Source organism: Prenolepis imparis, unplaced genomic scaffold, assembly GCF_030444845.1.
Source record: "Prenolepis imparis isolate NDT839.2.m4 unplaced genomic scaffold, iyPreImpa1.0 SCAF_5, whole genome shotgun sequence".
Lineage (NCBI taxonomy): Eukaryota > Metazoa > Arthropoda > Insecta > Hymenoptera > Formicidae > Prenolepis > Prenolepis imparis.
Genome location: NW_028141163.1, coordinates 8529445 through 8557420, shown reverse-complemented (window position 1 = coordinate 8557420; position 27976 = coordinate 8529445). Strand labels below are relative to the sequence as shown.

The following is a 27976-nucleotide window of genomic DNA, read 5'->3' as shown; positions in this document are numbered from 1 at the left end:
GATGCAAATGTGGTTATATAGATTATGTATGTACATAAATCGATAGCGAAGAAAATCTGAGATTGGAAAACTAGATTCGCGCGTCTCGGATAATTCTAATAAATGCATAAATAATTTTTCTTACGAGGGGGAGGACAATGCGTAATGAAAAGGCAAATATTTCCGCGAGAAAACGACTTTACGCGCTAATGGATTAAAGGAAGAGGAGATGGGTGGACGTGAAGTATGGGCGGCCTTCTCCCTCGTCGGTTCCTCGGCAACAAACAGGCAGGCCGAATTGAGAACCGCGAGAGAGAACACTCATCGTCTAATAATAATATCTTGCTCAAATTTCTATTTTCAGGCCGATAAATGCGCGCGCGCGCGCGACTTTTATGTAAAAAGCAGCACAAGCAGCCTTACGCGAGGCCGCGATTTCGCATTACCGGATCCGGCGAGCCGGTCCGGATCGAGAGTATACCGGAAGCTACCGCAACCACCGCCGGAAGGTCCGCTACTTCGTAGTAGCAAGCACACGCTATATACAGTTTACTTTCGCGAGCAAATAGTCCGCGGCGCGTAAACTTGTCAAACTTGGCGAATAACGACCACCGCCTGCTACGAGAGTAAATTCGAGTTAGCGGGATAGAACAGAAGTGGTTTAACGTATAACGCTCCGGGAACGTAGAGGTATAGAGGAGAAAAAGAAATGCGAGAGAGACTAGAACGTACTAGAGCGGCTATAGGTGTGCGCTCTCTTGCATATGTAAAAAGAAATTTCGCGATAAATAAATATTCAACTAAATCCAGATGTATAAACTCTCTGACGTAGCTTTGCGCTTCGAGATATACGGCACGACGTTAAATATTCCATCTTTCCCTTTTTAATGTAATCAGCTTTATATATGCAGAGCGCGATGATTCTCTAGCTACGAAATCTCAAAAGCAAATATATTCCGTACTTAGATCTGAAACAAAATTTTTATGAGATAAATTATATCACAGAAGATTATAATTATGATTATTAAAATTTTATTATTTTTAAAATGTTTGAATTTTATAACTTGAGGATACAAAATAATTTATTGCATTTGAGAGGGAGAAAGAAATGTGCGGTTGCACGTTATATTTTGTAAATACTGTTACACCGTATGTGTAAAAAGGAATTATGTAATGCACATTGCAAAGATGTGCTATGCATATAAAATAATGTCGAGTGATTTATATTCTCTCTGCATTTGTTTTCTAAAATTTTCGTCAGATAATTTTCTCGTCAACATTCGAGACACAAATGCATCGTTAAAAATATGCCGTATGAACTTGTAGATTATAACTTATGGATGATATAATATTTTATAATTTTAGATTATAAATATAAATATATATAAATATATAAATAAATTTATTTATTCGTTTATATTTATATATATGGGTGACCGGAATAAAAGCGTTATTTATACGTCGAGTCATGTATGTCAATTATATCTATCGCGTAATTTAGTCTGCCTTTTGATGAATAAGACAAGGAACTGAAAGATCGAGAGCATTTTCTTCTTACATTATATTTTATTAGCTTGTTTATGTTATTTTAAGAGCATCAAAAATAGTTGCGGAAAAATATATGTTCTACACATATATAGTATAATGCGTCCGATCTATGTAATGCTTTACTACTTACAACCGTGTAAAAAGAAAAATACTCTATCGATATAATATTTAATCCAATTAATGCAGTTTAAAATTGCAATCGCAAGCTAGTTGACATAAATTCTTTATATGCAACTTTGTCATAATTTTATTGTGTCTCAGGAGAATCTCCTCAGCTCTGTTACATCTGCCTCCATTTATATTGTCAGATCCACGACAGATATTACATTACGGTGTGCGATAATAATTCGCGACGTCGTCGTCTCTTCATAACCGTAAGCACACATACATACGGTTTGCACGTAGGCACGCGTAACCATATACTTGGGCCTTTTATATAAAGGCATGTGTGCGCACACGTATATCTTCCTAAAAATAGAAATTTGAGCAAGATATTATTATTAGACGATGAGTGCGTGGCCGCTCGCGATTCCTCACAGTGCTTATACCACGTTACGAAAATGCGAGAGAGAGTACGGTCCCCTTGCTTTAACCACCGCCCACGCTTTTCGTTTCTCTCGAGTCGTCGAGGAAACGAAAAATTTCGGGACCGAGGGTGCTCGGACATGCGGAAAACATCAGTTAGTCGAGAAATTGTAGGCCGGTTAAAAATCCCCGAGCAGAGTGGATTGCAAAAAAATATTCGCGAATTATCATCCTTTTTTTAACGATTGTTGTTGAATTAAATTTATACGAACGTACATTGACCACTCTGTCCACACAATTCTCTGATATTTCATGCAATGATTATTGTCATCTTAACTGAAAAGTCTTCATAGAGATATCTAGAATGAATATATTATATATTTATATTCTAATTATGCAGCTAGAATATAATTTGATATAATGAAAAACCTCTTGTAAAGATTTAAAAAAATTATATTATAATAGAAAATATAAAATAAATACATAATACAAGCAATAACTAAAGCGATAACAAGCAAACTAAAAATTATTGGCTTTTGCAGTTTTAATTACAAAATTAATATAGACTATACTAAAGTTTAACTAAATTTTTTTAGCTCTATATTTATTCTATTTTTATATTTAGAAATTTAGAATATAACAAAAATTAAAATTTAATTATATGTAACCGCGTTGTCGTTAATCGATATATTGGAGCAATCAAAATCAAATATCATCTTTCAATCTTTTATAGCCTTTTACGTAAAATCTTTAAGATTTTACGACATTTATAATGACAGTTGATTATCCGATATATCATGAAATTCAATCATAGTTAACACTTACTAAGATTATATTTATAAAGTCGAGGATATTCGTAGAAGAAATCGAACATGTGGAAGCTTCAAACGCTAGCCTCGCATATTTTTCCTATGTTTCACTAACTACTACGAGTATTCATCAGAATTCTTCCTGTCTACCATCTTCGATGTATTTTTACTTTCTACCACGACCATAATTCTTCTCAGGGGCGGAACTTTCCGTCGTGATGCTTTAAAGTGGGTCAAACGTGTGTACCTTTATGTGAACATAGTGCTTCTGCCATTGAAAAAAAAAATGTGTTAACTTGACTAAACCTTTCAACTAAATTACTATTTTGTTAATTGAACATATATTAGTATTTACGTCAAATATACGTTTTGTTAGATTTAATATGTTATATTTAATTTAAATATTTCTATATGTTCAATTAACAAAATAATATTTAATTGAAAGGGTTAGTCAAGTTAATAATTTTTTTTTCAGTGTACCATATACACAAATATCATATAATATTCTATGTAAGGATTATTCTATATAAGAATATATTATTTTCGCAATTTTTTCCCTAAAATTTATAACATATGTATATTGATTTCAAGACAAAAAATTCCAAATTTAGAACCTCAGAATCGAAGATTTCGAGAAATTATTACGAATACGTGATTTACTGAAACTCTCTCTTGAAAATTCTTCGTTTATTCTGATATATCTTTAATTCTGGATAAAAATTTAATTTTCTGATATTAATTTGTAGTATGTGATTGTGCAAGATATACATTTCTGATTTATCTACATTACTGACACTTTGATTAAGCTACCCCTATCGAATCGATTTTATCCAACCGGGAATTATAATATCGCAGCAATATTTTTTTTTTTATTATTCGCTGATAAACATAACGTAACACTAATCTAACGATATGTATAAGCTGTGCCATTCGTCAGACTGCCAGGTCGTTCAATTGCTTTTTTTCTACTTCGATATAAAGATGCGCAAGTTATAGAAATTTATTACATTTTACATCTAGCAATATCCTTTTGATATTTAAAAATATGTGTGTTGATGTGTACATAAATAAATATGTTATATGCAGACTTTGAAGTAGAATATTAAGGCTTTCGGCTTTGAAGTATTCATTTTCGAAAATGTCTTATTGTTTTATGTTTTCTGTTTCATCAATCTGTAATAATTGCTGACGAAAGTCGAATTAGCTCATTTTGGAAAAGATAAAAAAATATATTTCTACATAGATATAAGCATTATAATCGCACTGTAAAAAATATAGACAGCAGCTTAGAAGATTTGTTGAAAATTCATAGATAGTAAGTAGAATGTAAAGAAACCGATTATAATCGAGTTAATTTGATCGAAGCATTTTACTATCGAAAATCTTATTTTTAGCAGCAAAACTTTGAAAAATTTACGAAAAAAAATCATATTTCGGTCTAGAGAGAGAGAGAGAGAGAGAGAGAGAGAGAGAGAGAGAGAGAGAGAGAGAACCCTCAAATCTTATCTCGACAAAATCCCCGCCGTTCGTCGACGGTCACCACTGGTGGTACACCGTCGTCGTCGTCAACAGCACTGACGTTCCCGATGCACACGTGCCGTGTGCAAAGCCTAGGGGGGCTATGACTAGGACGCTTCCGACGCGAGCACAGTCATTCGAATCCAGTATTAGTGCGGTGTAGAGTGCTCGGTGTTTTGTAATCCATTTACTCGAATTCTCCTTTCTCTTTCTCTCTCTTTTTCTTTTTCTCACGCGACTACGATCGATTAGTGGTGAGTATCCAGATAATAGTGTGGACGGATATTATGTACTTCTTTACTACTATCAAATACTACTACTACCCCCCGATGACGATACCCGAATATACTGACGACATACAAAAACATAGCCACTTGTATCGCTTCAAGAAATGCATCTAGAATTGCATTACGAACGTGTTTTATCTCAACTGCGTGTTTTGTTTGTTTTCTCTGTGTCTCTCCCTCTCTCTCATAAAATACTGAAATTTGCATAGTGCCCTGAAAGGTATTTATCAAAGTCTTTGAACGTGAGTCAGGTCAGCTGATGAATTGTCACGTCACTTATAATGTACTTTTTTTTATACAGATCAGTTTACAATCAAGTAATTTCTCATAAACAATTAGAATGATCAAGAATTCGTCAATTTATGTAGTTTATAAAAATCTTGATTTGTGCCTTTACGAAATTTCATTATTAATTATTAATACTTTACCAATTAATATAATAAAATTGATAATTATTTAATTGTCACAAGCTATATATCAACTAACTTTGAATTAGCAGCTTGTTACTATTTTTAAATTATATAAAATGTTCTAGTCTAAATTTTTAAATTGCGTATTTTTCTTAACTTATTCAAGACAGAAGAAAGTAATATAAAAAACATTTCGATTTTGAAAATATAATCAAGTCTTTCAGGTAGAGACTTTTGCTACGACACGTAGTACTTTTATATCTCGAAGAATTTCGAAAATAAGCCAATTCCGAATTTGAGGTGAAATATTTTGTAATTCTGTTTAATAATGTAGACGAAGGAGGAAAATTTAGTTAACAAGATTTAACATTAATCCGCGCGGCCGACTAGACAGATGAACAGGGTGAAGGATATCTATGCTATCTAGGATGGATATGCCATGATGGAAAATCTAATGTCTTTAAGATCTAATCTCGTGCTAGAAAGATTCAAATAGAGTCACGATCACTGAACATAGATTCTACATTATGTTATAATTAGAAATTTGAGATATTAATAAAATTTCATGACCCGCACGGGATCTGTCAGTCAATTTGCTCGTACGATTGAGTGTAAATCATTGAAATGAACAAAGGAATAAAAATAAAAATAATAGAAATATCACATTTTATGTACAAAAATTGAAGATGATACTTAAAATTTTTAAATAGAGATAAATTAATTCCAGTTAAATTTATAATACTAACGATTACTTTGTATACAAAAAATATATAAATATTATTAATATAATTTTTTCATGAAACATTTCTCTGTAGATAAATTATAGACAATACACGTGTTTGCAATATTTCATATGCATAATGCTTAAATAAATTTTACGTAAAATATACAATCACGTGCCCTACTGTCATAAAAGTTATTATTATCTCACACGTTTCCATAACGAGTTGAGACAACCTCGTTAATGTTAAAAATATGCACGCATTCTCTTTGCTATTATTAATTGCCGAAACTCAATCTCTCGTCGACTAACGACGCTAATCAAACTAACTTATCAAATAAATTTAACGAACAAAATATCATTATCAAATTAAGTGAACGTGATTAGTCGAATAGTCTCGATGCCTATTTTGTAAAATCATTATAACGTTATTTGCAAACTGATAGCTAATTGTAAAATAAGAACCTAAATTAAAAAACATAGACTCTCAAACGAATATATTAAAAGACTGTTGTTTAAATATTTATCAATACAAATGATTAATGATATAAATGCGATAAGAATTCACTGATATTTAAGAATATTTGTTAAAAATATTGTTAATTTGTTACAAATGAAGAAGGCACTTAATTTCTTTATACTTTTAATCACAAATTTAAACGATATTATGTAACAAATTAATAATCGAATTAATACGCAGGCACACAAAAAATGGATTTATTTTTCATTCTTTCTTTGCATCAATATTTTGATTGTTCATTTGCTTCGATAGTATGTGATGCAAGATATCGTATTACATCTGAAATGTTTCACTATACCAGTTGTAATTATACATCATACGAGTCATCGGGCGCTTAGGATTTCTTTATAGCGTGACCTAATTTTAGGATCTTAGTTTCATCCGCTTGTTTATGCTATCCGGATGTGATTTATCAAGCTAGTTTGAAACACGATGCCGCAATAATATTTCCGGATATTCGTGAAAATGTTAAACCATCTATTATGAAAGATTATTTGTCTTAATTGTATTGTAATCTTTCTTTTCAAAAACGATTAATCTATCATACAATATAATAATCTATTTTTTCCCGTAGCAAATTATCTCATTAAATACAAAAGACAATAATTATATTAGTAAATAACAAATTTGAATAAAAATATAAATTTTATGGAATAATATTCAATAATCTAGTCAAATGTGACAGTTCTCTCTCTTTTCTTCCTTCTTTCTTTCTCTCTCTTTAAATAATTGATTAACTGAATTATAAAAATAAAGCTAAAATATATATAAAAAATTTATATAATACATTTTATCAATTTTTTATTAATATAATATTAAAAATATATGAAAAAATATGTAGAGCATAAGCTATTTCATACTTTTTTGAAATACGTAAAAAATACGATACTTATAAAATGAAAGATCTTTGCATTTTGCGATAATTATATTCCATTTATTTGACAAACTATCGTTTTTGCTACAAATCTAAAATTCACACAAACGTTTTGTAAAATGAGCATATTTGATAATCGCCAGGTCGATGATTCACCCGTTTATTAGTGCCAACACTTACCGCACTGCAATTAATCATTCTTGGCCATTTTCTATCATTATTTTATTTTCATTTTAATTTTAACTCATCTCGACATATTGCGCAAATCACAATGACTCATTTTCAATAATATAATAGCAGTATTTAAAGCTCTTGTAATCGAACTCTTTGCGTTCATTGACCGATGTATATTGTTTTTTAATAATAAAATGAAGAAAAGAAAGAATAAAATATCTATATATAAAAAATCTAAATTTAATATTTTAAAAATTCTACATAACAAATAAATATAATATAATAAAATTAAATTTCCATGTTTTTATGTACGTAATACACAATCAAGATTATATCAATATTACAAAATATATATATTATGATACTTACATAGCATACAAAATTAATATAAAAAACTTAAAAATTGAAGAATACAGAATCAAATATAAAAAAAACTCTATTTTAGACAAATCTTTTACACATCTTAAATGCAAATCTTATGATTTTTATAGAGAGTTTTACCATATAAATGTAATAACACTTGAACACATAGTACAACTACTTTGCAACTGTTACTGCGTGATAAGACATGCAAGTTATCATGCATTCCATACGTCTCCCAATATGTGTAGGATTAAACGGTAGGGGTAAGAGGAGACCCACTATACCGTGGAGAACCTAGCGCCTTCCCTAATACGGCCTCGCAGATCGCCTGTACGCGTCTGCACGGATATAGACACGTCTGCTCTCTCTTTCTCTCTCTCTCGCGCTCTCTCTCTTTCTTCTGTTGCCCGCGCACTCCCGCATGTTACTACTGCCCGCGCACTCCCGTCTGCTACTACTGCCCGCGCCGCTGTTAACATCGTTACTACTACTAGGCGTGCCATATCGCTACTGTTACTACTTACTGTCAGGAGTAACAGAGCGTATCTGTACAGCCGAATAGTGTGGAACGTTACGACGGAAATTCTTGGTATAAAAATAAGCTAATGTTACTTTCTAAGAAGGATAAAAAGAATACTTAAATATTTAATAAAAATTAGAATATCATTAAATATTGTCATCAAAGTCAATATGATAGTGAATATTATATTGTACTATTTTTATAAGTCGACTAACGAAATGTTTTATTTCAAACGGCTTATTTTTAATGTATTGTTTATTTATTTTAAATACAAACTAATTTCTTTTATCAAAAATTAAAATAATACAATATATGATATATACAGTAATAATATTGCAAATTATGTAAAATCTGCAGATAGAAAAAAAAACAAAAATAATATTAAAAGATATTCTTTAAAGTAAATTTTATGCTTAAAAAATACAGCATAGATCTATCCTTTTTTTTTCATCATTACTAACAAAGAAAAATTATATCTAATAGTAACAATCTAATAGTAACAGACTAAATTATTATGTATTTTCTATTTCGCGCTTATCACATTATATAAAATAATATAGACATTTTGCAAATCTAAGAATTAAACTCGTATAATAAATACAAAAGTAGTGGATGATATAATGCGTGATATAATAGCTACAATGGCAAGAATAGCTTGCGCGAATTAAACTGCTATATAATAGAGAAATATGAGAATCAGAAACACCAGATATTTTATTAAATTATGTGATATAGGACAGATTTGTAGAAAGACATATGTCTCTCTTATCATTATCATAAATACTACTATAATAATATCTTAAATCAGTTATATTTGATTTGTTTATTCTTTTAATTTCTATTACAATCGTTGCATTTATTATTTCTGCAGAATATTAATGCCGCATCATATCAATTATATTACATTGTTATCTTTACTGATTACTTTTATCCTTACTTTTATTATTTTATTATTTCATATACTATTGAAAAATGAAATATTATAATGATATATAATCAACAATCAACTTTGCCAAGTGCTATTATGCACACCCACTACTTTCATGCCATAATATCATCTTGTTGCAATATATCGCGTTTTTGGCAATAATAGCGGCGCACATAAATTTTAAATTTATTTGATAAATAATCAGAGATTTTTCATATAATACAATTTAAGTCATTTCCAATATTAAATAATAAATATTTATTGTGACAATAATATATATAATGCTATTTTCTTTCAATGCTATTATCTTATAATATAGAGCTATCGTTTAGAGTTAAAAAATATCTGTGAATTTTTAAATATACGTACAAATAAATTTCTTGGCTTTTTTGGGCAAATCTTATTTGAAAAAATATGATGTCTTATATTGATTTATATATAAGACTTTTTTATTCCATACATCATTAGTATCATCAGAAAAGTAACAATATGTCTGAAAATAAAAATATCTATAAACGTCATTTATATATTTTCTATTTTAACCCAAAACTCGTTAAGTTCTTATTTACAAAAATAAAAAATCACTCGATCATTTAAATAATTATAATTATTTTCTTTAACTTCTAATATTAGTGTTACAGATTAAATTCGAAAATTCTCTATATAAAGCTATCACCATATCTGTGTGTAAACTATAGGGAGAGACCCGTCCCTATTTATGCTTCTATTCAACGCCCTGGTTGTCGTGCGCGAAATACTTCTCTTCTCCTATTTTACACCCCCGTTCTTCCACTTGCTCGATCGTGCACGCGTTTAAGCTGACCACAGAAATAGAATCGACGAATCAGACGGAAACGGCGGATTGTTTACGTCCTCGTAAACGGTCGGTTAGGTAACCGAGATGAGTTACCGTAACGACGATGATTCCCCTCGATATTAATAAAATCATTTGGTTCGATTTAGCTTTCGCGAATTTGGAATTTCAAAATTGCGGATTTTTTATAAAAACGCATATCTCACGATTGCGTTGTAATACTTTCGTATCGATTTTCCGATGAGATCTTTTTTTAACAATAAAAGTTGTTCTCACGTGTGTAGGGGCGGTTCTAAACAAAACATTAATACATTTTTTAAGTTATATGTACATAAAAAATGATTTAATTTATTTCTCGACTATTTATCTATTTATGATGAATAATTTTGCGACAAATAAATTAATGTAACATGTGACCGTAGTAAAGCGCACGCGGACGATAACGAAATTGTCTTTTTTGTTGTAGTGTAAAAATGCCTTTCAAGCCCGTGGAAAATCCAAAATGCCCTAAATGTGGCAAGTCCGTTTATGCTGCAGAAGAGCGAGTTGCCGGTGGACTGAAATGGCACAAAACGTGTTTCAAGTGCGGTGAGTAAACAAACATAATCTTGTAAATTGGAAATAGAGTGGATGAGTGTTTTCTTATTGGCGCACAATAAATCGATATCTTGAAACTAGAACAACCGGTGTCATTTTGCCACTTAAAAGTTGAAAGAAAGAAAGATATACATATACATGAGAAAATTGTATTACCTGTTTACGTTCGCAGGATACTGAAATCATATCCTGTTACAGTTTTGCACTTTCCCCAATTTTTAGGAAGAAGAAGGGACTGTTACATTGTACTTTAATGTAAATCGCAATTTTTAACATAAATATTTGATTTTACACAGAAAGAGCATAAAGAGAAAATTTATTGCATATTTTATCACAATCGCCTACATTTTCATAAATATTTGTTGGAAACTTGTAATTTATAAAAGTATTTCTGATAATTACAGTTTTTATGATAAAAATAATACAAATTCAGTTAGTGCAATCGCTTTTTAAATAGTCTATTTTAAATAGACACTTCAATAAGTTTAAAGCTATGATTTTTTTTGGAACAGTCTCAATTTTTATCTGTGATAAAAAATTTAAATAATAAGAGTCATATATAAAGTTTGTATTTTTTTTATGTATAATTATAGATTATTTAAAATTTACTTTTTATTCGATGAATATTTAATATACTTTAACTTTAACCATAAAAAGTGTTCTATAAGAATATAGTTAAATATTACGGAAGAGGCATTATCGAATCGCCTATTTTTAGGCCAGTCTAAAATAAATTTTATATACGGATAATTTGTCGCGACTGGATCTGTGTGTTGGTCAAAAATCAATTGACGACTATCCAGTAATGATTTCGGGTGCAATGACCGATATCAATAATTCATAACAATCTTAATGTTGAACATCGCGTCTTGAAGAGACGCAACGCGTATCTATTTCTAGAATAACGTGAATATTATGAAGTTTCGAGAAGTGAATCGTCGGAGTGAATAAGAATCGATTTGACGTATCTTGCGATGGTATCAAAAGTATGTATGTTTTTGAATATTTTATATTACGCGTGTCAATGGCAAATATACATTACACGTCTTCTTTCCTATGTACGTAGGAAAATATATATGTATATATAAATATATATACAATTTACTTATCTCTTTATAAAAAATAACCATGATAATAAATAATAACATCTCGATACTCGGGCTAGAAGAGTAGCTCGAATTCTTCAATAATAAAATACAAATTGAAAAATATAATTAAATACATTTATATTTAAAATATATACTTAGGAAATCGCTGAAGAGAAATATAAGTCGAATATTTTTTAAATCGAAAATAGTGCAGTTTACGGATCTTAATATCGTGTCTCGAGACGCGAGTATACTCAGGAAGAAGCGCCGCAATCTTCAATGACGTGCGACGATCGTGTGTTGCAGGTCTTTGCAACAAACCGCTCGATTCGACAAACTGCACCGAGCACGAGGGCGAGCTGTTTTGCAAAACCTGCCACGGCCGCAAGTTCGGCCCTAAGGGTTACGGATTCGGTGGCGGAGCCGGCTGCCTGTCTATGGACCAAGGCGACCACCTGCAAGCGAAGAGCGAGTGAGTGCATCCACTGTCGCGCAATCTCAACCCCCGATACCCTCTTCTTTTCTTTTTCCTTCCCGAGTAGTCCACAACGCGATTCCGTATCGGAAGCATCTGTCATCCTGTCCCTTTTCACGTATAAAGACACTCTTCCACGTGCGCGAAATTAAAACTCACCGACCGAACAACCGTCGTGAACACCCGTGATCCGTCAGCATGATCCTCCTCTTGGTCAATTGCGTCACCAGCAACTGGGAAGGAGCCGCTGCCTGTACCAGGAAGCAGAAGAGCGTCTACGTATATACGTGTACAGCGTGTCCGATACAGTGAAAAAAATCGCGTTCCTCCTTCCTGTTCTTTCCTCCCGAATTCCCGAAGCATGACAAGGAGAGAATCTCGTCCAACCTGGTTTTTCTTTATCTCCCTCGTGAAGTTAGATCGTAGACGGTCCTTTGTGTCCCGATAGTTGAATCTAGACGGTCCAACAGGACCAGACTGTTCTATTCTCTCACCTTTGTGGAGTCTGTCATCACCGTAGTGTAGACGAGCATGTTACCTTGTCTCTCCGTCTTTTCCTTCAAGGGACCCTTATATGTTGTCCTTACTTTTCCTCACGTCATCGACATTCGATATAAGATATATATCCACGTTCAATCCTTTTCTTTTCTCCAAGTTTGCTCCTCACTGTCTTCTCGTGCGATCGACCGCACACGATTTACCGAATTGTTCTCTGTTCTTTTTTCTTCTATGTTTTTTTTTCTTCTATGCGAATACATGAGCTAGTTTATAGGATCATTTGTACCATCTGTAATAAGTGCCATTAAAAGTGGAAAAAAGGGAAAGATAAAATTGGAAACAAAACAACCAAGCGTGTCTTTCATTAACGAATAACATATGAATTTTTTCCCTTATTTTTCAGTGTGTAAATAGATCAATGTACGAATGACGTACATATGTATAACGAGCAGTATCTTTCAAAGACGCGAAATAGATTCGCGGAGTTGATGTTACGGTCAAAGTTGCAGAATTGTCAAATCCACGCGCGTGATTCTACTTTAAGTTCTATGATGAGAGATTAAAATCGGTAAATTTTAAATGTAGACGCGGAAAACCGCGGTTTTATTATTGCGAAAAAATATAAAGACGATCTTACGATATCGAGGTCCTATCATTTTCTCGCGACTGTAACTTTGACTAAAGTTAAACAACGCAATCTATTTTTGCACGAATCTAATGTAAGAAAGTAGAGAGTGTGCACCATTGAAGCGTGCACCATCGCTGCACGTATACCTTCTTTATCTGTGATTTCGAGCCTTTGCGTACGAAACCCGCACATCTTCGGCCCTTCGTTCCCCTCTCTCTTTCGCCAAGAAAGGGAACGAAGTGTGTATGAAAATGAAACAAAAAAGAAAGACAAAAATACAAGAAAGATATAAAAAAATGAAAGAAACACACGACACACCCCGCTCCCGCCAGCCCCGCCGAACACGAGCCAACCGGGAGGCAACCATTGAACGATATACCGTTGTCACTTTATCACATAGTACGAGCTGCGTGATAAAGAGAAAATACCGAGTACGAGAATGGTGAGCATCGAGTCAAATTGCGCCTCTGCCTCTCTCTCTCTCTCTATCTCTATCTCTCTATCTCGCTGTCTCTTTTTCTCTCGCTATTTTTCCCTCTTTTTTTTCCTTTTCGCCGCGTGACAAAGCAGCTTCTTTTTCTTTTTTGTAGCTTATATACACGTAGCTCTCCCGCATGGCCTCTCTCGCACCACTTCTAATCCTATAATCTCGCTGACACCTTAACTATTAGCGTGGGTGCTGGCGCGTGCGTGCGTGTACGTGCGTGCGTGCCCGCGTGCGTGTTAGTGTATTCGCGTATTATATCGATATAATGAGGTAATGGCGATCTTTCAACACCCCGTTCTCTTAGAGAGATAATGACAATGTTGCGATAACAACGCCATTGAGATGAGCCTTGATATTTAGCGGCTATGTTCTTAGTTTCTTAGGATGCAAAACGTTTACAATCCAGTGCAAACGCACTTGTCGGAGCACTTGTTATGCTCCGTTTCTGAAACGTCTCAGATTCCCTGCGCATTGTCTTTTCATTATATTTTATGGAGTTGATTATCTTTTCACGAAGATTTTAAGAGATACACACATTAAGAATTATTTTAAAAACTTTTAAGAACTTTTACAAAAAATTATTCATCTTTTTGATGAAATATTTGAAACTTTAGGTAAAGAGAAAAAAAATGACATTTAATGATTTTAATTTAATATACGCTGAGAAAAAATCGATCGCGAATTTATGAGCTAATAAAGAAAAGAAATTACCTATCATGTATATCATCCATCATCATTCCTTTAAAAATTATTGTAACATATTTTAAAAATTTTCGAAACATATACATCTGTATATATTTCATTAAATTTGAGATAAAATGATGAATGATTCACTTCGCTTGTTCACTTGGCTTTTCCGCATCTGTTTCGCACCTTCTCATACGTCATTATACCGTAATATAAAACCCCCATCTCAATGGCGCAATTGTCACACTTACAAGAAAGACAAACACACACGATCGGTGTCACCTCACTGTGTCGATGATATTTCAGCTCACGGTACGAATGCGTGCGTGCGTGCGCACGCACAGGCTCTCCACATTGCACCCGATATTTCGCAGCACTTCGTGTATTGTTCTATTTCCTTATTCCTTGTCTCTTCATGTCTTTTTCCCTCCACCTTTCTTTCTCTTTTTCTTCCTCTTTTTTTTGCATTTTTTTCACTGTATGACTATACCGTATTACGATTTGCTTCTCGGCTCTCCTCTCTCTCGGGGCTCGGCGGAAGCCACGTGCCGTGGTTGCAAAGGGGAAAAATTACGCTAATACATTGACTAACACACGCCTAACACAAACTAACCTGTGGTATCATTTGATATATTTATGTCTATTTTGTCTCCTGAACATCCGACGAAAGTTTCTTTGGTGCTCTTCGAATGAGAATTAGATATTAGATGCACAGAAGAAGGAATTAACGTGAAATCAAAATAAAAGTTTTGACGTCGTCTAAGATCTTTTCTCAATTCGTTTTATAATTCGACAAATTTAGATGAATTTGAGATCAACATATTGATACATACATGTATATTTTAGATGTCAGAATTATATTAAATATTGTTGGCTAAAAATTAATAAGCTATATTAATTATTGATAATACTTTTGTGAAGATTAATTATCAAATGAAAAATAATAAGCACCCTCCTCACATAAATGTTATCCACATGACAAGCTAACACCCTATAATACAAAATTTGATATTAAATATTTCCGTAAAATAATTGTGCTAAAGAATCATTTTGATTCTTTCTTTTACAAAAGATTATTCGAAGAATTCTGATTCCGAAGTCGGATGTTTTCTATGAGTTTGATAGTGCTGTTTATTTCTGTAGATTAGTATGTATATAGCGTGTTTAGGTGTGAAATTGACGGATCACCGTATGTTTTAATCATTTCCATAAATTATATACTTGTGCCATGTTTCGCTAATATGTTAGCAGGATATAGATTTTGATATTCTTGCAACTATCGGTCCCTTTAAATTTTATAAGTATTTGATGAGTATATTTTTTTACTATTTTTTTAGAGAATACCTTTTTTCTCATTTGTAAATATATATCAATTCAAAACTCTTTTGTATATAGCATCAATTTTTTTTCTATTTCAATTTTCTTCCTGATTTTCTTTTGTATTGCATATATTTCTATAACGTAATTAATTATTCCACGCATAAAATTTACTTCTTATATTATAGTTTATTTCCATTATACCAACCACCTTACGTGAATCATCAATTTCACATCTCAACGATCTCTTTGTGTGTGTGCTCGTGTTTTTTACAGCTTTCACACTTGCTTAAATATGACATTTAGATATTGAATTGTGGGATTCAAAGGTAAAACAAATTAACGTCGGTAAATATTAATAAATCATAAAATGCCATTTCGTAAAAATTTTATTGCATACTATATATTGCATATTAAAAATTAGATGAATTGTTTTACCTCCTGAATCTTACGATATATAAGCAAGTTTCATTAACAGACGGATTTTAATATACATGGATCTTTTAGGGGTGAATTTTCGCGGGGTTCGAACGCCATTCTCGAGCCGCGGGCTATCGCGAAGGCACCCGAGGGAGAGGGATGTCCTCGCTGCGGAGGATACGTCTACGCCGCTGAGCAAATGTTGGCCCGAGGAAGGGTGAGTACATTCTAAGTACACGTATGCGACGCGCATTTAACACTAAATGCAAGGGTAGATATATCAAAGAAAACAATTTCAATTAAAAATTATTAGATAATATAATAGTGGTAGATAATATAATTTTTTTAAATTATTGCATTATTCTTTTGGTATCAAAGTAAATTGTACGAAGGCTAGCGACGTGATCGTAATCATATGGTTGCATTTAGAGTTAAACGCACAATGATAAATCTCTCGCGTCAACTTGGTGCTTCGACCGATCGTTCGTTCGTGTATATTTTAAAGAATGAAGAATCTTAGTCAGTCAAACTTAATTAAGTATATAATTTAGTCAATTGCTTTTGTTAAAATCCTTTTAATTTAAAATACTATTAAGCTTTTACCTAGCTTTAAGCAAGGAGAGATACTGTCTTTTAAAATGAATCAGTGAAAATATCAATGATTAAGGCGACATGAGATTTCACCGAAATAAAAAACACATTGTGCTTCTCAGTCTTATGTCTCACTATATTATGGCAGTAAAATTTCACTGTAAAATTAGTAATAATCATACATATTTGCAAGATGTAGTTATTTATTTTGAGTTGTTATTTTTTAAGAGAAGGCTTCATACACATAGCTGGAATGAAACACATATAACTAATATTCAAATTCAGAATTAGATACATATTACACTTTCTTATTCTTAAAATTAAAATGTGATAAACAAAACACTTGGTTAACAAACTCAAATATTTTTTAAATATATTGCTACAAATTTATATATATCATATATAATATTATAATATAATTTATCTTATTTATATAATATCGTAATGTAAAATGCATTTTAAAATATCACTGATTGAAACAGCAACTACTAACAGATATTTTCCGAGATTTTACTGATTTAGCAGTACTTATAATTGAAACTATTCACTGCGCTTTTCAGTGATAATACTAATTTCAGAGAAATTTAAGAAAGAGTAGTTTGTAGAAAGTATAAGTAACTTTCGAAATACTTTATACATTGATTTTACAGAGCACGAATATTTCAGATCTAAAATATAATAAATAGTCCTCGTGCTTGAAAAATCTTCTCTAACTCGGAAAAACACAAAATTGCAAGACTCAGATCTTTGATTATTTTTTTCATTTTCATTTTCAACCGATTTCGCATCTAATTTTAGATTGGCGGATGAGAGCCAAAAATAATCCTCCATATACTTCTCGAGAGTCGCGACCTTATTATTCTAAGTACGTGATACCTATGAGTGGGCCGGCCTCGAATCTGGACCGCGGATATTTCCGCGGGCGAGAGCGGCTCGCGGGGGCAACGTGCGGCGCGATTTAGCACACGGAGCAATAAAATCGGCCGCTGACGCGGCGACAGACAGGTTGACGCAATCGGCGTCCTCTCCGTCGCGCTTACTCACGCGTATTTCGGAAAATCTGGACGGAACCGCGCCGCGGTAAAAATGCGCCACACCCGCGGCTCTTTTGCCGCGCGTCTAAATTCGGCGCGCGACGCGTGGCCCGCGTTCTCGTAATCTTATCCAATCTCCATTTCATAACAATGCGAGGAAAAAAAATGGCAGAGGGAAGAAAGGAGGGTGAGAAAGAGAGAGACAGCGGGGGTGTAGAGAAGAGATTGAGAAAAGGAGAAGGAGAGGAGGGCTCGTCTCCCGTTGGTACTAAGCCCAGTAACTTTCTCGGTGGTTTCGTCAGAGAACGTCTTTGGCGAAGCACCAACTGGCCGGCCAATCTTAGTCGGCTCGATACCTAGCGATAAAATGGCTCGCTACCAGAAGAAGCGCCGCTCAGAACCAGAGAAACGGAGACTAATTGCCTGGCCGACAATCTGGTCCAGCGATAATCCGCGCGCGAAAACTGCGGCGATCCATTTTCTTCATATGACTCATCGCATATCGTTGAGATCGCTTATCCCGCAAGAGTTTGATTCAATATAGTTTCTTATTAGCTTCTCTCCTTGAATAAAAAAGCTACACCAAATCGGAAAGTTAAGGATCGCATGGAATATCGCAGCAAATTGTTCTCCAAAGATAGATATGCGTGTAAAATTGGGCATTGATAGAGTTTAAAATATTAAAATGATCAAAAAGAATTATAATTATTACATAACAAGAGATGCAAACGTTTTGATTTGAGTTACCTCTCCGAATAAAAATTATATTACCTTTCAAACCCATCTTACATCTTACATTAAATTAATCGATTTTTAATTTAACTGACTCGATTCATTGGAATATGTATATTGCATTTTTACATTTTATATTAAAGTATTATTATTAGTAAAAGTGATATTACTAATATAAAAAAGAAATTGCATTCAAAAATTATTATATTATATATATAAATTATATATGATTAAAATAGATATATCCATGATTCTTTTTCCTTGTCACAATAAATGTAATTCTTATATAATTAGAATGATATATATCTCGCTATATAATTGTAATAAGATTCATATGACATTATTGATCATTTATTACTTCGTATTATATCTTTGTTGATTTGCAAATCATTCACATCTATATCATATTGTTTTCGATGAGACAAGCGATCAATCTTGTATCAGGATGCAGATACATCCTTTAATTTGAAATCATTGATCTCTGGTATCAAAAATAGAGAAGAAAATATATTAAACTTAAGACATCCTAGGAACTTGAAAATTTTTAAAAGTCGAAAAGATATATCCGGCGATTCGTCGCGGCACCAAGAACGATAAGCGTCTCGTCGTATTTTATTAAATTGCCGTTCTGGTCAATCCTCGTTCTTGTGATAGGCTTACCATAAAATGTGCTTCAAGTGCAAATTGTGTCGTCGAATTCTGGACTCGACGCTTCATTGCGATGGTCCCGACCGCGAGATATACTGTCGAGGTATCTTTCATCTAAAGAATCTAAATAATCCCCTTTTGGCCTTCGCCAGCCCTTGATTCTTTTTCGATTTGTTACACAGATATCCGTACTGACAATTCTCTGTGTTCTGATATGTTGAACGATCGCTATCTAGAACGTACTTATTTATCTGTCTCCGTCTGTTTCTGACTCGTTCGTTCTTGTTATTGTCGCCCACTAAAACTAATTTGTGAATTCTTCCAATGCCGCCAGGAAACAGCCCCCGAACACAAAAGGGCTGCAGAGGCTGCGTAATCAATTATTTTGCTACCTTTTTTCTCATCAACATTGTTATGTAGACACGCGAATATCTGTTTCCCGCTCTATGTCGCGAATTTTGATAATTATGATAAATAAACTAGCATGTTTCAGAAAGAATGACTGCACTTTAGGAAATAACATATATTGACAAATAAAAAAGGCTGTTTGTTTCAGTGTTCAAATATTACTCGATAGGTTTTGAACAAAAAATAATAGAATCGAAATTCTAGAAATATTCCAAATTAAAGTTAAACTATAAGAAGACTATAAATAGATAAAAAAAATAGAACGTTTAATTTTAATAAAACTTTAATTAAAGAGCTAGGTATAAAGATATTGTATGTTGAGTATTATTGAAAATTATAAAGAAAGCTAAAACCAAAGTAAATATATGCTTTTCAACTTTAAAAAATTTTATGAAATTATAATGATTGAAGCAATATACATATATAAATATATTATAAAGTCTAAACGAGAACGCAAATAAAAATTACGAAACACTATCTGTCAATGCTGTCATAAATTTTGAATAATGTACAGAATTATATAACACAATCTAGAATTAATTTAATTTATAGAAAGTCTGATACAAATAATTTATAATCTAATTTAAAATTAAATTGTTATAAAAATATTTTTGAATTATAAACGTAAAAATATTGCGCAATCCATTTCTTTAATATAAATATTTAATATAAAAATATTGATTACTAAATCTTGGCGGACTCCAAGAAGCGCTTTTAATGTCTGCGCTTCTGAAAGATTTCGATTGATAGAAAAACGATATTATATAAGAGCACTTTCACCTTTCCCTAAAATTTTTAGTGACTAACCCACCCTTTGTGTTTCGTGCAGCAATGGCACAGGGAATGCTTTAAGTGTGCCAACTGCTCCAAAAGATTAGATTCCGTCAACTGCTGCGAAGGTCCTGACAAGGACATCTATTGCAAAGGTGAGGACACGGTATGATCGTAAGCACGAAAATATAATGTACAGAATATGCAACGCGATATAACATTAATTTAATTTATAGAGAGAGAGTCTGATACAAATAATTTATAATCTAATTTAAAATTAAATTGTTATACAAAATATTTTTAAATTATAAATGTGAAAATATTGCGCAATGCAAAATTTCTTTAGTATAAATATTTATGAAGATATTGATTTACTAACAATAAGTAAATATTTTGAAAATCAAATTTGCAGCACTGAAAAATAGAATTTTATTTGAACAATTTTATTTGTGCCAAAGTATGAATTAATAAAGAAACTTATTAATTCGTAAATGTTTAAAACAACAAAGAGATTAAAAAATTCGAAAAAAAGCAATTTCGAATATATTCAGAAGATATTAAATAAAACACTTTATAAACTTGAAATACATATAATTCTAATAGATGTAATATCTCTACTTGTAAAAAATATTTTCTGGAGAAACTCTAGAATTATATATTCTACAAATATACACAATTAGAGCTTTATTAAAATTCGAATTGAAGCTTTAATATTACTATATTGCGTTTAATAATCCAATAAAGGATAAGGATGATAATGTCTAGATACAAGAACAAAGTCTGGATAAGATCGCATCGACATATCTGTACGATTATATCTTCGTCGCAGAGCATCATCACGAGATAACGTTAGGCGACGTGAAATCTTTAATCGATATTGTCTGCAGTATGCTACGGAAAGAGATTCGGACCGAAGGGTTATGGTTACGGCCAGGGTGGCGGCGCCCTGCAGAGCGACTGCTATGCCAATGGGTGGGTTTTCAGAGTCGGTACTGAGACGGGAAGCACGCGAGAGAGAGAAATCCCGCCTCGGCTTCTTCACATTTTCACTTATATATGATGCGCTTGTCTGCTTAACAGCTTGCTATCCGAAGAAATTCGGTCCGCGGGGTATCGGCCACGCCGGGATTATGTGGAACGGGCTGCAGTGCGATATAGAGGACGAGGGGTACGCGCCCCCCTTAATTATACCATCACGATCATTTTCGCGCGCGTAAACAGGATGCCCGGAGCGCGCGAGCAGCGACAGCTTCACCTTTGAGCAATTTACTGCCGATTTTGTGTTAGCGTAAAATTCATCGGATTTATTCTTGGCGTTTGTTCATTTTGTCTCTCGCGAGACGAGTAGTCAGTCAATCATTGTAATTTAAAGCATTTGAAACTGAATGAACAAAACTTAATTCTCTTTCCAGACGAATAACAGGATAATGTTGATTATTCTTGTCCCGAGACATTTTTCGTATGAGAATAAGAAATATTCTTTAAAACTAAGTGTAATATTAATTATTAAAAATTAATTAAATTTCAAAAGCAAATATTTAATAATACAATACTATATTTTTCGTTCGGACAGTAAATTTTTTAGGTATCAAGAAATTTTCCAGTGGATATTAATTTAAAATGAATTTTACAATTAAGAATGCGAAAAATAAAGATTTTAAATTAATCTTTAAATATGTAATTTAATACAATTTGTACGATCTCTTTCGAATAGTTAATTATATTTTTGCAAATATGATTATATTCTCTCAAGAGTGTATTATATGTGTGGTATTTAATTTAGTCGATATGAAAGATCTTTTCATTATTTTCTCATATTGCGAAATTTGCTTTAAATTCACACAGAAATTATTTTTCTAATAAAAATAAAATATTAAATATAATTTTTATATACATATACTACGATAATATATACGATAATAAATAAAACTTTAAGAAATTGAATTTTCGCTGAGCAAACATCGGCTTCGACTTTCTCGAAGACTAAAGAAAGATTGTCACTTGCACGTGCCTTTTCCGGAACACTCTGTACACGCGTGCGTTTGTGTGTTTCCGTGTACATACAATATATATATATATATATATATATATATATATATATATCTATCTATATATGTACATATACATATAAACCGACGCCTTAACGCTTTGCGCTATTACTCACCTTGGCATCACAAATCAGCTGATCGTATCGGAATATCGAGTGTTTCTTTTCGAGGATATCTTAATGGCCATCACAACTCAGAAAGATTCACACGTTTTTAAGGAGTACTTACGCGTTCAGTTAGTTGTTGCCAGAGACTCTTCCACATACATTCGACATTCCTTCTGTTGCCACACGGTCTGTAGGATCTTGTGCATGTACTTATGAGAATCGATGATTCAAAGCGAATCTGAAATTCATGTAAAATCGTTACTAATATAACCTTCTGCAACTAGATATCATATCACTACATGTGTAAACTCACGACTCTCATCTTTTCCCTTAACTAAATAAGAAATCAGATGTGTGATGTATAATTTACTTGAGACACCCTAAGATAGAAATTTCGTAATCGCATATTAAGGCTGTAAATTCGATTTTTAATGATTACATTTTTATATGTAAGACTATAGCTCGTTTTATGCATATAGAAATATAAAAATATTGTAATTTTTATTACTATAGAACTCTCTTGATTCAATTACGTTTTTATATTTTCATTCTATTTTTTACGTATATGCAAAGTATTGACTATTTTGCTATTTCACTATTTCATGAAAATGACTTTTATTCCATTTTCGATATCATACAGTATAGAATAATTTTCTTTTAATTTAATTTTAATGACAAATTTTCTAAAGTGTATTTTTTAAATAAAATAATTAATAAAAATAAATGTGTGTATACCTTAACAAGCGATTACCAATTTATCAATCGCCCCATCATTCGCATGCAACTCTGTTCTTTTCCGATTGCATAAACGAGCCGTAGAGATAGGAAAAGCGAGATGAATTAAAATTATATATTCTTTGGAAAATCCGACTTTGTGTGTCTTTCGTTTTCCCAGCATGAATTTTAAATATCTGATGCAATATATACTAGAGATGATCGGACAGAGGAATCAATCGCTTTTTCCTAATCTATACGATTCGACGCACGCGATCGCCGAACGCGAATGATAACGCGAGTGACCCTTTGACGACGTAGTGATGCGGCTCCTCGCACCACCGTGATCGACACCGCGATAATCAAGGCCCCCCCGGGCAAGGGTTGTCCCCGCTGCGGTGGCGTCGTCTTCGCCGCCGAGCAGGTGCTCGCCAAGAGTCGCGAGTGGCACCGGAAGTGCTACAAGTGTCACGATTGCACCAAGACCCTGGACTCTATCATCGCCTGCGACGGCCCGGACCAGGACATCTACTGCAAGACCTGTTACGGGAAGAAGTGGGGACCGCACGGATACGGATTCGCATGTGGCTCGGGATTCCTCCAGACCGACGGGCTCACGTAAGTCGTGCCCGAGTCTAGGACTTTATATATCCGTAACTCGGTTCTTACGCCCGTGTGATACTATAAATACAACTCGATTTATATAACCGAGGTCTCTCAGCCGGGTCTCTATAAATGTGCGTTGAACGAAATGCACCCGAACATTTCAAATGATTTCGTGAAGACTTCCATGACTTTGCTAATTCATGATTTATTTAAATGTAACGCGTTATAACAAGAAATTAAAATCACGACAATTCTTATTAGAGTTATGATAAACTTTTGTCACGAAATTTATCAAGAAAATTTGTAAAAACATTAGTTCATATAAATGGCGATCTCATTATGTAAATGTGAGATATATATCTATTTCTAACATAATTTATTAAAAATGAAAACAAATTTTAGAAAAATATCTTTGAAAAATATGTTATATATACGTATAATCCAAAGAAATTAATAAAAGATTTTTAAATTTCAAATAAAATTGGCACAATAAAAAAATATTAGTTTTAGAGGAATATATTCTGAATTGCAAAATAATACATATATCTCCAATTGCATATTTTATTACTTTTAAGTAAAATTAAATTGTTCAAACGGAAGTATGGATTAAATTTAAACGAGGAAAATTAAATATCAATTGATCAGGATCGTATTGAGACGATTACGTTAATTACCCGCAGGGAGGAAGAAATTTCAGCCAGTCGACCTTATTACAATCCTGACACGACCTCGATTAAGGCGCCAGCTGGGCAGGGTTGTCCCCGTTGCGGTGGCATGGTGTTTGCTGCGGAACAACAGCTCGCCAAGGGCACCATGTGGCACAAGAAGTGCTTCAATTGTGCCGAGTGTCATCGGCCTTTGGATTCTATGCTGGCATGCGATGGTCCCGACAAAGAAATTCACTGCCGCGCGTGCTATGGAAAGCTCTTCGGGCCCAAAGGCTTCGGATTCGGCCACAAGCCGACTCTCGTCTCGATGAACGGAGATCATGCTCCCTCATAGTAAGTGCATTCCGCAGATTCCTGGAAATTTCTGAAACAGAGTAAAAAATGTTATAGTATTTATAGTTGTCAAGGAAACATCAATTTAGCGATCTTAATAATTAACTTACTTGTGATCGTAATTTTTAATAATTATATTAGAAGACATTATTTGGATCGTTAAATATATAGCGAGTCAACTTATACATATAATATAATAATGTTCAGAAGCATATCCTTAAAAAAGAAAAGTAATTTATAGTAATTTATAGTAATTTAATTTATAAAGTATAATATATTAAAACTCTTTCTCTTCATTTTTATTTATAAAAATATTTAAGAGTAGAAGAATCTCTCAATAAATAAGAAGTATATTTTTGAATAAATTTGAGAAATGATTTCTTAATACAGAAATTTAAATAAAAGTTATTTATTTTATATTATCTTAATAATAAGATTTATTATGAATTGATTGTGTAAAAAACAAAATATCGTTGTTTATCTATAATTATAATTTCTTTCAATTTAAAAAATTTTAAATAATACTATTTAAAATTTCAAAAATATTATGCATTTAAAAGCATCTCCATTTTTAAGGAATATCCGATATAAATCAAGCATAATAGTAAATAAATCAAAAACTAATTTTTCAATTATGAGAAAATTAATTTCATTAACTAAATATATGTAAATATACGTACACATAGCTTTGACAGGTCGAAAAGTGTGTTTATGAGTAGCGTAGTTTCTTCTTAGATCATCCTCGTCAGATCAGATCGGCTTTCGATTCCTTCGCTATCCATCACGTTAGATTTTTAGACAATTTAATCGCTTTTTTCGCAGCATCGATGCCAAGCCCCAGGTCGGCCAGAAACGAAACGACGGTCACGGCTGCTCGCGCTGTGGCTATCCGGTGTACGCCGCCGAGCAAATGATCTCGAAGAATCGCGTGTGGCATAAGCGGTGCTTCAGTTGCAGTGCGTGTCATCGTTCTCTGGATTCGACGAATCTGAACGATGGCCCGGACGGGGACATCTACTGCCGCGGCTGCTACAGCCGGAACTTTGGGCCCAAAGGTGTGGGCTTCGGGATAGGCGCGGGCACCCTAACGATGGCCTAACTTGCCACCAGCACCCCTACGCACCCTTCGAGAGGAGAACCCTCCAGTCTTACATATTTATGTAAATATACATCTATATATATATATACATATATATATATATATATATATTGAGGCGTCTCTGACTGTGTATCTTCGATGACAGACGAACGCGCTGCTCCGGAAACTTTCGATTTCTCCTTTCCTAGTTCACGACGATTCGATGATTTCGATGACGGTGCTTTCATTATTTGCGAACGCGATCGTAGCGAAGGATGGTGATGTCTTGAATCCACGAGTTCACAAGAGCGTAAACGGATGAGCCGCTGCAGATTGTTGATAATATCGCGATATAATATTGCACGTTGATTATATTATAGATAAATTAATTATCGATTAATAATCTATCTGTAATATAAATCAAGGCAAAAATTTGAAAATGTCATTTTAATAATGATACGGTTCCTACACACTTTTCTCTTTTCGAAATATGAAGCTTTAATATTAAAGAGATAAGAAATATTAAAAAAATAAAAAAAAATAAAAAAATATTTAGAAACTTAAAAAAAAAAAAAAGATGAGTATGTCAATTATTATGTAATATTATTTAAAATAAGTATTTAAAGCCATCTACTACGAATTTTTTTTACTTTAATTTTAAAACTTCGTATTTTGTCACAGAAGAGATCGAGTGTTGTCATTATTAAAATAACACGATAATATTGCGATATAAATTGCTATAGCGCATTAGCTGATATCGCGCCATATCAATTTATTCTAAATTATCGACAATATGTGGACTTGTTCCTGCAATTAATTAGATCCATCTCGCTTAATCGTCACGATGGCTTGCGGGTTGCTATGAAGATTTCACGAGGTCTGTAAATTGCAAGAACCAAAACTGAATGGCCAATAATTTGGACGGGGATGTTCGACAACATTTGCTCTTCATGGGATTTTCATAGCAATCTGCTCGATGATGCTATGCGCAAACGACTAATCTGATGATGAGCAACGAATGTACGAAACTTTTATTTTCTTTCTCTTTTTTGTTTTAATTTCTTTTTTTTTTCTTTTATTCTTGATCAGGAAATTGGAGATTACGACTCGAGAATCGATCCGCGAGATGTCTGAAGGGGAAGTTGTGAAGATACTAGAGAGTATCTTTGAATTTATATTTCCTTTGGTCAAAGTTGCTCAAAAAATTTTTTTATCTTTGTTTGGAATCTTTCTAGATAATTTTCTCTTTTGCTTCTTGCCACTTATAATCCGAGCTAATGGTTGAAATATCAATTTTAATTTGTCGAAATAAATATGAATTTGAAAATTATCTCACATTTACACAAAAAGCTGAAGGCAAGGATATTTTTAATAAATAAAAAGCACATTTCGTTAATGAAGCAAATTATCAATCAAATTTTTCAGATATTGATTTTTTACATATTGCTCAGGTTAGCATTTTTAATCGTTAATATTGCTCAGAATTAAATGTGTAGAAGTTTAGATGATTCGTTTTTGTCCTTTATATTAGCCATGGTTTGCGAAACAGAATGCATCATATGAATTAAAGATGCATAGCTTTTTAACTGTTTCGACAAATTATGCAATGACGATCGTGAAAACTTCACTACGGACAAGTATTACTCCTACATCGATTTTAACTTAAAAAAAAAAAAACGAAGGTTTCGAAATTTGTAATAATTTATTACCTGGTATCGATTGCAGCCGATATCCGCGGACGATATAAACGTATAAATACGAATAAAAATTTATATAACCGGACTACGACCAGCAGCAACGATGTAATTGACGACTAAGACGAGAAACTAATTTAATTATGATTTTCAATAAATGTATACTTGAAATTCTGGACATTTTTCTTACCCGAACAAACTTAAATAATCGACTAACATTTTTAATATATAAAATATATGTAACACATACCAGATTTCATGCTTTTTTCTAAAGTATAATACTTTGTAATATAACACACACATATATATATATATATATATATATATATTAAAATAACACATTAAATATATAAAAAA

The 27976-nt window shown here is 32.8% G+C and overlaps 1 protein-coding gene across 8 annotated transcripts; it reads left to right on the top strand.

Annotated features, from left to right (window-relative positions):
* The first annotated feature begins 4426 nt into the window (after nucleotides 1-4426).
* On the top strand, nucleotides 4427-27790 carry LOC145935910 (muscle LIM protein 1). 8 transcript variants are annotated; one of them, XR_014425297.1, is made up of 10 exons: nucleotides 4427-4633; nucleotides 10457-10578; nucleotides 11982-12147; nucleotides 16275-16404; nucleotides 19199-19295; nucleotides 21452-21539; nucleotides 23562-23858; nucleotides 24527-24847; nucleotides 25670-26007; nucleotides 26092-27790. XR_014425297.1 is itself a non-coding variant. In XM_083037695.1 (9 exons), the coding sequence occupies exons 2-9, from the start codon at nucleotides 10464-10466 to the stop codon at nucleotides 25944-25946; spliced, it is 1491 nt and encodes a 496-aa protein (XP_082893821.1). In that variant the 5' UTR covers nucleotides 4427-4633; nucleotides 10457-10463; the 3' UTR covers nucleotides 25947-27790. The 8 variants fall into 8 exon arrangements, 7 of the variants coding, with proteins under 7 accessions (XP_082893821.1, XP_082893822.1, XP_082893825.1 ...); XM_083037695.1 differs by having other exon boundaries at nucleotides 25670-27790; XM_083037696.1 differs by lacking the exons at nucleotides 19199-19295; nucleotides 21452-21539 and adding exons at nucleotides 20430-20526; nucleotides 21259-21343 and having other exon boundaries at nucleotides 4434-4633; nucleotides 25670-27790.
* The last annotated feature ends 186 nt before the right edge of the window (nucleotides 27791-27976 follow it).